This window comes from Paramormyrops kingsleyae, chromosome 10, assembly GCF_048594095.1.
Source record: "Paramormyrops kingsleyae isolate MSU_618 chromosome 10, PKINGS_0.4, whole genome shotgun sequence".
Lineage (NCBI taxonomy): Eukaryota > Metazoa > Chordata > Actinopteri > Osteoglossiformes > Mormyridae > Paramormyrops > Paramormyrops kingsleyae.
The window spans coordinates 7,881,077-7,896,038 of record NC_132806.1 but is presented as its reverse complement, the minus strand read 5'-3'; the positions used below and the strand labels follow the sequence as shown (position 1 = coordinate 7,896,038).

The window sequence follows — 14,962 nt, the reverse complement described above, 5'->3', positions numbered from 1 at the left end:
TCAGGGTAACACTCTGTGGGCCGAGTAGGGGTTTAAGTAACATAGTTCTATATATGGGCTGACTCTTTGGGACCCATTAAGGATAAATGGGCTAAGGGCATGGGCTAGAACTGCTTACCATTATTTTAGACCCATTTGGTTTCAGTAATACAGGTTCCCTATGGGAAGCTCATGTGGACTGAGTACATTGTCACCAAAAGGGATCAATGAGATTCTAGAGGTCTACACTGAATTTGTTCTCTACAGTTTTCTTCTGAGCGATGTCGTCACTCGTCAGTCAGTTATACTCAACGCTGACGACAGAGAGATATATAGCTTACGGCAAGGTAGGTGACATTATTGAAAAGGGGTGCTTAAATGATCTATATATAGATATAAACTTCCTTTGAGCCTTTTGGCGAACTAACTTTCCCTACTTAGAAATGGGCTGGGGGAGAGCTCAACTAGCTATGACATTACTAATCTGACATATACTAACGTCTAACATTAGCCTAATTGTTAATGTTAAAGTTAACATTACATAAGGCTAAGTATCACTAACATTGAGAAAGAACCAGCTTGGTTTTGTCTGCTCAAAGCCTCATTTAATCATCAATACAGTTTTACTTTCCCTTAGATATATACAATAAGGTTAAGTATTTTGTTTTCAATCATCAGAGGTAAAGGTTAAAAATGAGAGAAGCTAAGAGGAGGAAGCTTAAATGTAGGCAACTCCAGACATCTGTTAAACCATTAACTTGCTGGTCTTTCATAACTAGGCCAGGGCCCTTTTGCTTAAGGCATTATGTATTTTGGTAGTAATACACCTCTGACTGGGTAGCCCAATCCCATTATAAGTTAATTTATTAATATTGTAGTGGTTGTTAGTCAACAAGATAAAACAACTCTGCAAAACCAAATCAAACGACTACTGCACCCTGGGCAGGTATAATGTACTCAGGTAAAGAAACAACTCTGCATTATTGTGATTTTCATGGTTTATTTCTCTCATTGAGCAAACAAACAGCATTTCCTTTGTCTCTTTCGCTCTGGTAAGAAACCATATGCTCACCACCCAGGTGTGCCTGCACTCCTCCCTCCTACCTACCTATATACACACTGCATGTACCCACAGGCGCCTCCCAGTGCATCCAAAGAACATTACAATAAAAGAAAATATAGCTCTAACAAATATAAAAGTACAAAACTGAACACCCAAGATATTATCTGTTGAAAGATGTGTTATGTCATGTCTTCAGTGCTTTCTCAGATTTTCCTTTCTCTGACAATTCTCCTCATGTAAATGCAGAGTTGAGCAGAACACTGCAGGTGATGAGAAAAGAGCAGGGGAGATTGCAAAGGAATGCAAGCAAGAATGGTCACAAGTGAAGAGGAATCACTGTTTCTCAAAGTCAACGTGTTGGACAAAAACACATGGCGAAGCCCTATACCTTTAATGTATGGGGAAAATGATGTGATGGAGCTTTGTAACATTTTTAATATACAGTAGGATTCACTGGTATAAAGCAAAGTCATAGGGATTTCAAAGACAATTCCAGTGCAACAATGCACAAGTCCCTTCTCAAACTTAAACATGTAATTGAAACCATTGCTTTTAGCAGTACAGTGTGAGAGGGGGTTCTCTGAGATGAATGCCATTGTGATACCATTTCATTCCCAACTGAGAATTGAAAATATCACCTCAATAATGTTTGATAAGATGATTGGCTCTCCTCTCATTTCTTAGGACCCTACAAAGTTGCTGACCATTTAATATATTAAAAAGGTTCACTACTGCACACGTGTCTCCATCCAATCTGGGATGTGATGAAGTAAATGATATACTAATAGGGAGAAATACCTTATGTACAAAAGTTTAGGAAATTTCATTGAGTTCTTTGTAATAAAACTGTATTGGACTGCATGTTCTAAATTTTTTAAGAATTTAGAGGATTATGGAAGACAATAAAGATTTCAATGTCAGTATAACTGAAAGGCCTAAAAGAATTTTTTTTGTCTCAAAAATGTTTTTTGTCACAAAAAAATAAATCAATTATTTTAATTCAAAATAAAAAAGCTACCCTTGTTTTCATCATTGTTACTGTAGCTGAATTGTTACTGTCCCACCTTCCACCAGAGCCCCCACCTCCCTGAACACAGCAAATCTCAATTTAAACCCAGATGAAATCCATATATATTGTAGTGATATATGGGCCCAAATACTCAGCCCATATGGGCTGACTGTGGGCCCAACGAGGGAAGTGTGTGTGTGTAGGTATGTATGTGCGTGTGTATATATATATATATATATATATATATATATATATATATATATATATATATATAATAATTCTGCTGGCATATTTATTGGTCATGATTTAAGGGCAAGGATATTTTGTTTGATAAATCCGGTTTTAATAACAAGGCAAATGCTGCAGCCACCCTGCAGCATCTTAAGTTTTTATTTTTTTATTTTAAATTGTTTTATTTTAAATTTACCGCGCGCGCGGTCGTTTTTTTCATTCAGCTCGCGCGTTTTTTTAATTAAGCGCTGCACTGCAGGAGGAATTCAGCAGTAGCCGGCGGCGGTGGAAGTGGACTCCTGCACAGGTGACTGACATACCTGCCAGTTTGACTGTAAGCATTGTATAAAATCATCAGAACTATCGCAGTTTTGTAAACTGCCGAATTGCTTGAGCTCGTGTGATTTACTAGTGAACGTTTTAGCTGGCTAATCTTAGTATTGCTAAGTTACTAATCAAGCTAATAGCATACACACTTTTACCATTTAGCCCCTTCTGAAATAAAATTTAGTAAACATTTCACTCAAAACGTTTGGGAACCTTTAGAATTCTCCCAAAAAAATCATAGCTATATCATTGCTACCTGTAGTTAAACAGCTGCACCTGACAGCTCTTCTTTGTTGCCCAGGTGTCCTGGGCCGTCGACAGGACCGAACCGGGCCGCAAAAACCGCGAGGTAGTGGTGTGGGATACTGCAAAAGTATCGATTTTATATTAAGTAAACAGAACCAGTATCACCGATACCAATACTTTTTACTTATAAACATAGCTTATGTACTTTCATGAATTGGAGAGCAGTGTCATGATTTATGAAGTGAATGCATCATCAATATGCTAAATTTCAAAACACAGCGGAACAGGGGAGGAGGTGGAGCAAAGTGTGCATGCAAGAAATGAAAGGAGCAATGTTTGCACAAACATGTCTACTTTTTGATGAAATGGGAGCACTGTAATGAACATAGAGGACAACAGCACACTGGATGTTGAAAACGCACTGCACCAGTCACACACAATAGCTGGCTCAGGGCCCGCACTGATGTTGAATTAAGTATTGTTTTGTATGTGTGTTGAACAGTGCTTTTATTAGAATTTTATATCTTAACATTGGTAAATTGCTATGCATGCTGGCTTTACAGATGGCTTATTTATTTTCTTTTTCCAAGCTGGCTGTTTAGTTTTTATCTATAAATGCTTTAAAATTGTGAATTTAGCCTATAATTTGATTTTGTAGTTGATGGGTGAACTTATATTTAAACCATAAAAAGTGCATCTTTTAACTTGTCCAATTTTTTTCTTTTTTCCTTTTTGTTAACACATCATGCACAGGTGGACAGTGTTCTTTGCCACGTAAGTAATTTGAATTTAATATTTTGCCATTTTTTTTACTAATGTATCTGTTGCCAGTTCGTGCTTATTTGTCATTTTCAGCTCTGAGATGATTGCACTTGCAAGCCTAAAATATGTAACAGCTACATGATGGCAAACAGACATTCTCTCCATCCGCTCAGCTTCATTTATCATGTGATTGTGTGTCTAAGATGAAGAAGAAAAGAACAGCGTCAACAGACTGTCTGGTGCTAATGTTTAGGTTGATGGCCACACTATTGGATTCAATTAAATTGAGTATATTTGTTTAAGCTTTTTGAACACACATTTGTGTTCACTGCGATTTTCCAATACAAACGTTAACAAAATACATCACTTACAATTAAATGTAGAATATTACAGACCTCACACCATGCCATTATGTTTCTGTAACTGTCCGTCACAACCACAGTTTTATGAAAAATCTATGAGAAACACTGTCTGTTTCTGTGGTGTCCTCTGTGTATTTTAGCAAAATGGATTACTTTCATGTCAATTCAAGGACAAGGAGGAGGAGAATCAAAGCTAGGGTCCAACAGCATTTAATGAACCTTACCATGGAGGCTGTGGGCAGGGCAGATAAGGCTGTGGACCAGCAAATGCAGGCCATGGACCAGAAAGTTCACAATGCGGGCCAGGAAATGCAGGCTGTGGATCAAGAAGTGCAGGTGGTGGACCTGGAATTGCCGAATATTGAGGAAGAAATGGAGAACAATGCTGATGAAGCTGTAATCATGGAATTGGACTTTGACTGTGAAGTCGATGACTTGCACATGGCTGTTGACTCTGATGAAGAGCTTAGCGGTGATCTTGCTGAAGAGGACCCCCACTCTGATGCTAGAAGGAAACTGGCTGAATGGGCAGCTAACCGGCATGTGTCTCGTTCTGCACTGTCTGAGCTGCTTGCTATACTTTTGGAGCTGGGTATGGATGTACCTAAGGATCCAAGAACTCTCCTTAGTACATTGAAAGATTGTGCGGTCAGAGAGATGGGACGGGGAAGCTACTACCACTTTGGGCTTGCAAGTGCATTACTGTCAGAATTGAAAATGTCAAATTTGCAGGAAATAACAGACACTTTGACTATTCATGTGAATGTTGATGGACTACCTCTCTTTAGAAGCTCTAATATGCAGCTATGGCCTATTTTAGGTCAAATAGTTGAACTACCAAAAGCAAATGTGTTTATTATAGGTGTATATGCAGGTCCTTGTAAACCTGAATCAGTAAATGACTTCATGCATGATTTTATTGAGGATTTAAAAACCATCACAAAGACTGGGGTAACTTTAAATGGCAAGCGATACAGTGTCCCACTTCCAGATGCTTTTATCTGTGACACTCCAGCAAGAGCTTTTTTAAAATGTATCAAAGGTCATGGTGGCTACAGTTCTTGTGAGCGTTGCACACAGTGCGGCATTTATGTTGATGGCAGAGTTGTGTTTCCAGACATGCAGTCCAGCCTGAGGACAGATACTCAGTTTGAGCAAATGTCTGATGAAGACCACCATCACTCTAAGTCCCCTCTCCACGGGCTAGGCATTGGCATGGTTTCTGCTTTTCCTCTGGACTACATGCATTTAGTTTGCTTGGGCATTGTGCGTAAATTGATTGCTCTGTGGTTTAAAGGGCCATTGCAGTGTCGTGTTTCATCTTCTGTTCTCTCTGCCATATCTGATCACTTGAATCTGTGTAGACAAAGTTTTCCACGGAGCTTCTCCCGAAAGCCACGGTCTTTGATGGAGTACAGCCAGTGGAAGGCTACAGAATTCAGGCAGTTTTTATTATATACAGGGCCAGTTGTACTTTTTCAAAGATTGCCCAGTCAACAGTACAAAAACTTTCTGGTATTGTCATGTGCTATGAGAATACTTTTGTCTCCTCTGTGTAAGGAGTACTGTGGTTATGCTAGAAAATTGTTAATATTTTTTGTTACCAACTTTGCTAACATTTATGGGACAAAATATCTCGTTAATAATACACACAATCTTATACATTTAGCAGATGATGCTGAAAAATATGGCCCTCTGGATTCAGTTTCATGTTTTCCATTTGAGAATTATTTGGGACAGTTGAAAAAAATGGTGAGAAGACCACAGGATCCTGTGCAACAAATTGTCAGGCGTATCTGTGAGAGACAGTTATTTCCTCAGATGTCTAAAGAACTCCCGGAAGGTGTTGAACTGAAACAGCTTCATGCATCTGGACCAATGCCATCAGATTTCTCTATGTATCAGGGTGTTCAATTTAAGATGTATAAACACAAAGACATAATAGTCTCCACTTCTAGTGGTACCAATTGTTTTGAACTGGGGGGTAAAGTTGTGATTGTGAGGAACATTGTGCATTGTACTGGAGAAACACATGTGGTATATGAACGTTTTGAGACAGGGGCATGTTTTTTCAACTATCCCATTGATTCAACATCTTTAGGAGTTTTTTTGCTATCAAAATTGTCTTGTCAGCTTGCTAGTGCTCCAGTAACAGACTTCACAAAAACACTGCTCTTGTTACCCCATCAGAATGCTTTTGTGGCTTTGACTATGCTACACAGCACGTGACCTGATGAACTTTGCAGGATGTCCTCATTCAGTGTGGTAGAGTTTCTGGATGAAGTTGACCTCATTGGCTGCAAGACAGTGGACATCATTCCATCAGAGTGGTTTGAGGGCACCGACGAAAAATTATGCTGGTGGCCACCAGCCACAGTGCTCAATGTAACCAAGGCTGTGAAAGAGGGCACACCACCAGCCAAAAACTGGATTCTATGCAATGTGCGCGTGTTGGGAAATGCAGGTAACTTTGATTTTCCTCATTAGTCTAAATCAGGGGTCTTAAACTCCAGTCCTGGGGGGCCGGAGCCCTGTGTAGCTTAGTTCTTTCCCTGTTCTACCACAAACTATTTAGCTCAAGAGCTGTGTGGTAATTAGCACAAGGAGTTGAATCAGGTGTGTTAAATGAGGGTGAACCAAAAACCGTGTAGGGCTCTGGCCCCTCAGGACTGGAGTTTGAGACCCCTGGTCTAAATACTGCTCCATTTAGTTTAAGCTTCTTTGACACCCCAACTTTTTCTGTATAGGGTTGTCCAAACTAATCCATAAAGGGCTGGTGTGACTGCATACTGTAATTTCATTCCATCTCAGCAGGATTGCACCACACAAGATTAGTTAATTCAACTTATCTGAGTCTTCACACAGTTGACTAGTTGTATCAGGTGTGCTCTTGCTTGCTTGGAAAGAGAACCTGTAACCACAATAGCCCTTTGCAGATTAGCTATCTCTGCTTTGTATCATATGCTTGCATGGTTGTAAACGCTTATGAAAACCATAGTTCTGTTTTAATATTTGCCTCTCCATTTATTATGTCATTGTATTTTACAGCCACTTACACAGATGCAAGGGTAAAGCTTCATCGAGCAGAGTATTCATCAGACTTGACAGACACTGAAGTCGGCTCAAGAAAAAGAAAGTAGGTGTTTCTGGGGGAAAGCAGGTTAAAAATCATTTTCTCTAGAAATAATATGAAGGCAGTGGATATAGTGTACCTTATGTTTATGTTAACCTCTCTAGGGCAAGTGCAAAACTCAAAAATCAAGCCAACAAGCAACCAGAATCCAGTGAGCATTCTAATTCAGAGGAGGAACTTCCACCTACTCCCCCAGAAAAACTCCTTGGGCCAGCAGCAAAGAAAAAGATCAGCCGGGTCATTGGCCCCACTGCCCAGCAAGTCTCCAGTTGCGCTGTCCAGCAGGTTGCCAGGCCCTCTGCTGAACAGTTTTCCAGCTGTATAGTCAAACAGTTCGCCAGCCCCTCAGTTGAACAATTTGCCAGTTCTATCGTCCAGCAGGTCACCAGCCCCACTGACCAACGATTTGCCAGTTCCACTATCCAGCAAGTTGCCAGCCCCTCTGGTCAACGATTTGCCACTTCCACTGTCCAGCAGGTCACCAGCCCCACTGCTCAAAAAATCACCAGCTCCAATGTCCAGGGAGTTGCTAGCCCCAGTTGTGAAGCCATGTTCACTAAACTTCTTGAACTTGGAGAAGATATTAGGGAGACCCAACGGGTTCATGGCAAGATGTTAAATGCCCTGCTGAAGAAGCAAGATGCATCAGCGATTGAGGTTCCTGAAGGAGTGGTCTTCCCTCTGAAAAGTCATGCTGATGTTGAGGCTCTCCATGAGAAACTGGAGGACCGCAGTTTAATGTCTGCTGTTGTAAGTTTAACTTTTTTCTGAATTGACATGCAGAAATATGTATTGCACTGTACTAAATTGCTTCAAGGCGACAATCTAAATTGTTTAGTCAACTTTCCAGCTTAATTGTGGAATCTTTGTCTTTGTTGTTCATGTCCAAGGTACTTGTGGCTCTCATCCCTAGGTTGCCATGGTGGCAGATGTAGGGGGTACAAGTGTGGATGATGCAACAAGACGAATGATGAAATATATCTTATCCAACGAGCTGGCAATGGAGTACAACATGTTTGGCCGTCACGGCAAAAGAAAGTTTAAAGACCTGCGTCTTTTTAGTGTTGTGTATGGTAAGTAAACTAGAGAACAAAGAGACAACATTGATTTTATGTCTCATCTCTCTAGATGCAAATATAATTTACAAGGGAGACTTCAGGCTGCAAATGTGGGTAGTCTATTCCATTAAGGAAATTGTTCTGGGAGAGTTAAGGAGTTACAATTGCAACAACATTACCATAATATTTGATGAATATCTCATTTAAATATGACATAATAAGCATATAGTCAGTTATAGACACAGTACAACAAATTAACATCAGCTTTTATTTAAAGAGAGGTTTCACTCAGTCTGGGTAAAAGACAGGTGAGACATTTGTTCATTATTATAGCTAATGTCATTTAAACTAGCTGGCTAGCTGTAAGACAAATCTCCCTGTAGACATGTTTAAAGTGTACGTATTTTTAATGGGGGGGGGGGTTAATTGTAATGTTACAATATGTATGATTTAGATCTATAATCATACATGTTAAATATATATACAGCCGCGGAAAAAATTAAGACCACAGTACAATTTTTTTTCTCTCATCTCTCAATTTATGGGTGTGCATCTGTGAATAATATTTTTTTTTTCTTTCTAAACTGCAGCCTGGTTCTTCCCTGCTTCTCATTGATCAAGGGCTTCATCCTTGCTTCATGGGACTTGAAGTCCTGCTTTTGGGAGCCTGATACGCACTCTCCTAGCAGTGCACCTCACACCTGCACTTAACGTTTCCCATTCCTTTTAAAGGTCACTTTGCCATCCTGTGCCATACTATGATTCATGAGAACCAGTTGGATAACCTAATGGTTATCTCTGGCACTGGAAAGTTGCTTCTGCCCTTTACCTGTCTGATTTCTGGTAGTTCCCAGTATCTCCTGCTTCACCTTATTCTTGTGTACTGCTGTCTTAGAAATTTTGAACCTTGAAGCATCCTGATGCTCAGCGAAGCCTTCTGCTAGCTGTACCAGAATTAAACCGGGATTTAAGAATGCAAATTTTTTAAAAATATAGAGTGGTCTCTTCATTTTTTCCACGGCTGTATATTTCTAATATGGTAGGCTAAAGCATTACTAGTTAGGGATATGAATTTCAGTTCGCTCATGTGGATTTCCAGCAGTGCTTATGGTAAATTTCTTTTCAAATACCTCTCTAATGTACATTATGTAGCATTGTTTGTCTTTTGGCATCGACTCCAGAAAAAGTTACTGGTTACCCGATACTCTGAATGAAGCAAGAGTGGTGCACATTTCCCTTCTGCTACATCACTTCCGGTATTTTAAGACGAATGCTGTTCTTAGGCAAGGTGTGGAAGAAAGCCACATAAAAGCTCAACAAAACTACTTTTATAATCAAATATCAACCATGTTTGCATCTGAAATGCTTATTGTTCAGCTGTACAAAAGCACCTTGATGTGTTTAACATGGAAGATGCTCTTTAAATATTTATATTCAGGTAATATGAAACACTATGAAAACATTTGAAATCATATAAAAGAAAACTAGCAATAGAATAGCTGTTAAAAACATCTTTCCTTCTCATCCTGGTCTTGAGTATTAAGGTTAAAGGCTTTTTCAATGTGATTTGCATTAGAGCATATCAGCAGTGGTTACATATAAGAAGTATGATCATTTTACACATTGAGTTATTTGTTTAGCAGGTGTCATGAGCTGTGGTATTTCTCCTCTTTAACTTGTTTCTGTCAAATCCTTTGCCCCTGAAGTTGGCCTCAGTTTCATTCTAGGTGCTGTTATGCTATTTCTGATGTTAGCTTATACTGTGTATTATTACCTGAATAATAACCTGAATTTGTTTTACAGAGGCTCTTAAAAAGAATTCACTTACAGCAAAAGTGAACCAGCAAGAAGCAGAGAGGGCGCTGTCAAAGTGGTTCATTGGGGCCAGAGACAGAGGAGGACAAAGGGCATCCAGAATGCAGCCGAGACCGACTTAAGTAGGAGGCCTAATGAGCAGCTGTTCTGTTCTTTTGTTGCTCAGTGTTATTTTAGTAAGTGCTGCATTGAGAATGTTGCAAATGCTCTTTTATGATGCTGTTATTAAGAATAGCATATATTCTTTTATCAAGAACAGCACATAATTAAGCTGGTCTTATGGTTTTGAGCTGTTAAGAAGCTATAACAATGTTATAAATAAAAGTTGAATTTGAAAAGCTAGAAATCTCACCGTGTACTCTAATATTTTGTACCATGGTAATTTAATTAGGTATACATGTCTAAAAATACTGTCATCTGTGAATGAGGGAGGCATATATAGGTTTTTTTTCAATACCGATATATGTTATTCTAGTCAATAGCAAAAGTAGATGCATCTGATGTGAAGCCTCAATCTGTTCTGTTCAGTTGGAATAGACCTATTATAGAACATGTGTACAAACCCACCTACAACCCATATTTCAGCCTGTATTGGCCCCATTTAGTACCTACATAAATCTTCTACTGAAATTTCCTGTGTTCACCAGTTGGGGCTCACCTAATACCTAGAGTGAAACCCTCTTGCAACCCTTACTTCAAACCATGTTGTCCCCATGTTGCACCAATATGGAACTTGAAGCTGGTCTTGAGATAGGTCTTATGTCCGTTGCCCAGTTCGGGCCCACCTGTGGCCCAGTGAAATACTGTTTGAAACCCACATGGGCAATTGTCATGGGGCCAAAATGAAACCTGCGGACAATCCCACGTGGGGCCCATTGGACAATTCCAAATGGGGCCCATTTTTCAGCCCACTTTGTACCCACATGTACCCCACATACAAATGCTGGCTGGACACTTACTTCAGACCATGTTGTCCCCATATAACACCCACATGGAACTTGAAGTTGGGCTTGATATGGGTCTTATGTCCATTGCCCAATTCGGGCCCACCTGTGCCCAGGTGAAATACTGTTTGAAACCGACATGGGCAATTGTCATGGGGCCAAAATGAAACCTGCGGACAATCCCACGTGGGGCCCATTCGAAAGTTTCAAATGGGGCCCATTTTTCAGCCCACTTTGTACCCACATGTACCCCACATACAAATGCTGGCTGGACCCTTACTTCAGACCATGTTGTCCCCATATAACACCCACATGGAACTTGAAGTTGGGCTTGATATGGGTCTTATGTCCATTGCCCAATTCGGGCCCACCTGTGCCCAGGTGAAATACTGTTTGAAACCCACATGGGCAATTGTCATGGGGCCAAAATGAAACCTGCGGACAATCCCACGTGGGGCCCATTCGAAAGTTTCAAATGGGGCCCATTTTTCAGCCCACTTTGTACCCACATGTACCCCACATACAAATGCTGGCTGGACCCTTACTTCAGACCATGTTGTCCCCATATAACACCCACATGGAACTTGAAGTTGGGCTTGATATGGGTCTTATGTCCATTGCCCAATTCGGGCCCACCTGTGCCCAGGTGAAATACTGTTTGAAACCCACATGGGCAATTGTCATGGGGCCAAAATGAAACCTGCGGACAATCCCACGTGGGGCCCATTGGACAATTCCAAATGGGGCCCATTTTTCAGCCCACTTTGTACCCACAGGGGCCTCACATACAAATGCTGGCTGGGGAGAAGCTGCTATGGGTTGTTTGAAAATGTAACATTCATTAAACATAGGTGTATCTTTATATTGGTATCATTTTGTTTCTGTGCTGATTGTTCTTCATTCTTTCATATTTATTGGTTGTAATTGTTGTGGTAGGTGAGCGAGCGAACCGGGAAGCAGGCGAAGCAAGCCAAGAGTGCAGGCAAACGGGGTTTATTCCGGACAACGGGGTAGAGACACCAACAAACATCAATGACGGATCTGGGGTAACAGACTCAGACGCGGACTAAATACAGCAGACAAGCCACAATAACAAGGAACAGCTGGGCACGATCGGGAAAGCACACGTGGATAATGAGGGGGCGTGGCACACATCAGGAGCGGACGGAGCAGGGTGTGACATAACCCCCCCCCCAAAGGCGCGCACTCCGGGCGCGCCAGAGAGGAGGCGACGGACGAGACGAGACCGGGGAACAGGACCTGAAAGACAAAACCAAAAACCATCAACGAAGAACAGGGAACAAGACCGAAACACAGAACAAGAACAAGGACGAAACGAAAGACAGGACCCGACAAAGAACAGGAAACGCGGACAGGCAGACAGAGAAAGGAGACACAGAGGGGACAGAAAACGGAGGAACAACAGGGCGAGGAGTGAACACAGGAGACACCGAGGGACGAGGAGCAAAGACAGGCGGGACAAAGGGACCAGAAGGGAACGGAGGAGACACAGAGGGACGAGGAGCAGAAACAGGCGGGACGGAGGGAAAGGGAGGAGGAAGCAGGGGAGCCCAAGGGAACCCAGGCGGGCGAGGGAAGGCAGCCGCAGGGGCCGCAGGCGGAAGGGAGGCCGGAGCAGGAGGGGACCACACAGGGGACAAGGAGACAGACGGAGGGACCGACAAAGGAAACGAGGAGGGAGCAGGAGAGAACCCCGGCGCAGGCAGGCAAAAGGGGGAAGCCGCAGCAGGCGGAGGCACAGCCGGAGCCAGGGAAGGCGCCGTCCGACGCCCAGCCGAAGCGGGGGGGCCCGGAGGCGGCCGACGAGGCGCCGACGGAGGGACCGCAGGCGGGCGACGAGGCACCGGAGGGGGACCCGGAGGCGACAGCCGAGCCGGAGCCGTAGGACCCGCAGGCAGCCACCGAGCCACGGCCAGGGGGCGCACGGGCGAGCCAGGGGGCAGGGCGGGCGGGACCCGGGCCCGACGCCTGTGTCCCCGTCCCCCACGGGAAACGGACAGGCGGGGTCCTGGGGGGTGTCGGCCTCGCTGAGGCAAGGGCGTGGGAGTCAGGGCCTCTAAGGAGGCAACAGGCGGGGCAGTCGGCGGCGTGGCCGTGGGCGTGGCCGCAGGCGGGGCAGCCAGAGCCGCGGACAGGACTGGAGAGCTAGCCTCAGGCGGGGCCGCGGGCAGAGCGGCGGCCTGGACAGGCGAGCAGGGCTGGGCCGACCGGACAGGCGAGCAGGGCTGGGCCGACCGGACAGGCGAGCAGGGCTGGGCCGACCGGACAGGCGAGCCGGGCAGTTCCGGCGAGCAGGGCTGGCCGGACAGGACAGGCGAGACGGGCAGGACCTGCGAGCAGGGCTGGCCGGACAGGACAGGCGAGACGGGCAGATCAGGCGAGACGGGCGAGACAGGCAGGTCAAGAGCCGGCCGGACAGGCAGTTCAGGAGCCGGCAGGACGGACGAGACAGGCAGTTCAGGTGCCGGCAGGACAGGCAAGACAGGCAGGACCGGCGAGCAGGGCTGGCCGGACAGGACAGGCGAGACAGGCAGGACCGGCGAGCAGGGCGGGCCGGACAGGACAGGCGAGACGAGCAGGACCAGCGAGCAGGGCTGGCCGGACTGGACGGGCAGGTCAGGCGAGACGGGCTTGGGCATGCGGCCAGCAGGGGACGCCTCTGCGGGCACCTCGGGCGTGCGGCCAGCAAGGGGCGCCTCTGCGGGCACCTCGGGCGTGCGGCCAGCAGGGGGCGCTGCAGGGGGCGCCGCCGTCACGCGGCCAGCAGGGGGCGCCGCGGGTGTGGCTGCTGGCGAGCAGGGCAGGACGGGTAAGTCAGGCAGTTCAGGTGCCGGCAGGACGGGCGCCGCCGTCATGTGGCCAGCAAGGGGTACCTTGGGTGTGCGGCCAGCAGGGGGCGCCTCGTCAGGCGCTGCAGTCGTTTGGCCAGCAGGGGGCGCCGCAGCAGGCGCCGCCAGCACGCGGCCAGCAGGGGGCACCGCGGCGGGTGCCGCAGCCAGAGTGGTGGCAGCTGCAGGCAGAGCAGGCAGGACAGGCGAGACAAGCAGGACAGGCGGGTCGGGCTGGACAGGCGGGTCACGGGGTGCTGCAGGCAGATCGGCGGCGACAGCAGCAGCAGCTGCGGGCGGATCGGCGGCGGCAGCTGGCAGCGCAGCCGTGGGCAGATCGGCGGCGGCAGCAGGCAGCGCAGCCGCGGGCAGAGAGGCGGCAGCTGCAGCAGGCAGCGCAGCCGCGGGCAGAGAGGCGGCAGCTGCAGCAGGCAGAGAGGCGGCAGCTGCAGCAGGCAGCGCAGCCGCGGGCAGAGAGGCGGCAGCTGCAGCAGGCAGCGCAGCCGCGGGCAGAGAGGCGTCAGCATCAGCAGGCGCTGTTGCTGCAGGCGGTGCAGCTGCGGTGTCATCCCAGGCGGGGAGTACGGAGCAAGCCCCCAAGAAGAGCGTCGGGGCGGCTGCTTCTCCTGTCCCCTTCCGCTTCTTCTTCTTCTTGCGGCTGGGGCATGACGATGGTGGCGGGGTCGTCTCGGAGAGGGTGAGCGGCCGAAGCCGCTTCTCCGTCACCCTGTCGACGAGTTGGCGGAGGTTCTCGCGAACCTCCGCCATGACAGGCGCCGCCGTGAGTGGGGTTACCTCCTGAAGGAGGGTCCCGCTTGTGCTGGCTAAGGCCAGTAGTCCGGAGTCCTCCCGGACCTCCGGCTGGTGGAGCCAGTAGATGACCTCGTGGAGCAGGTCGACGCGTTGATCGTCGACCTGCGGAGGTGCGTTGTGGAGATCCGTCATTCTGTTGTGGTAGGTGAGCGAGCGAACCGGGAAGCAGGCGAAGCAAGCCAAGAGTGCAGGCAAACGGGGTTTATTCCGGACAACGGGGTAGAGACACCAACAAACATCAATGACGGATCTGGGGTAACAGACTCAGACGCGGACTAAATACAGCAGACAAGCCACAATAACAAGGAACAGCTGGGCACGATCGGGAAAGCACACGTGGATAATGAGGGGGCGTGGCACACATCAGGAGC

General features: G+C 46.1%; 2 protein-coding genes across 2 annotated transcripts in view; both read left to right on the top strand.

Annotated features, from left to right (window-relative positions):
* Nucleotides 1–14,962, top strand: part of LOC111838979 (uncharacterized) — a 41,495-nt gene that overhangs the window by 5,140 nt on the left and 21,393 nt on the right. The window lies entirely within an intron of this gene.
* On the top strand, nt 5,150–10,145 carry LOC140593194 (uncharacterized). Its single transcript, XM_072717101.1, has 5 exons — nt 5,150–6,443; nt 7,028–7,115; nt 7,217–7,862; nt 8,026–8,185; nt 9,974–10,145. Exons 1-5 carry the CDS (start codon nt 6,227–6,229, stop codon nt 10,105–10,107), a joined length of 1,245 nt encoding a protein of 414 aa, XP_072573202.1. The 5' UTR covers nt 5,150–6,226; the 3' UTR covers nt 10,108–10,145.

What these genes read in the sequence shown, in the direction of transcription:
- LOC140593194 (XM_072717101.1), top strand. Translation starts at nt 6,227, where the DNA reads ATGTCCTCATTCAGTGTGGTAGAGTTTCTGGATGAAGTTGACCTCATT. An exon ending in GTCGGCTCAAGAAAAAGAAA is followed by an intron (nt 7,116 to 7,216) that starts GTAGGTGTTTCT and finishes TAACCTCTCTAG; the next exon opens with GGCAAGTGCAAAACTCAAAA. An exon ending in GCAGTTTAATGTCTGCTGTT is followed by an intron (nt 7,863 to 8,025) that starts GTAAGTTTAACT and finishes TCTCATCCCTAG; the next exon opens with GTTGCCATGGTGGCAGATGT.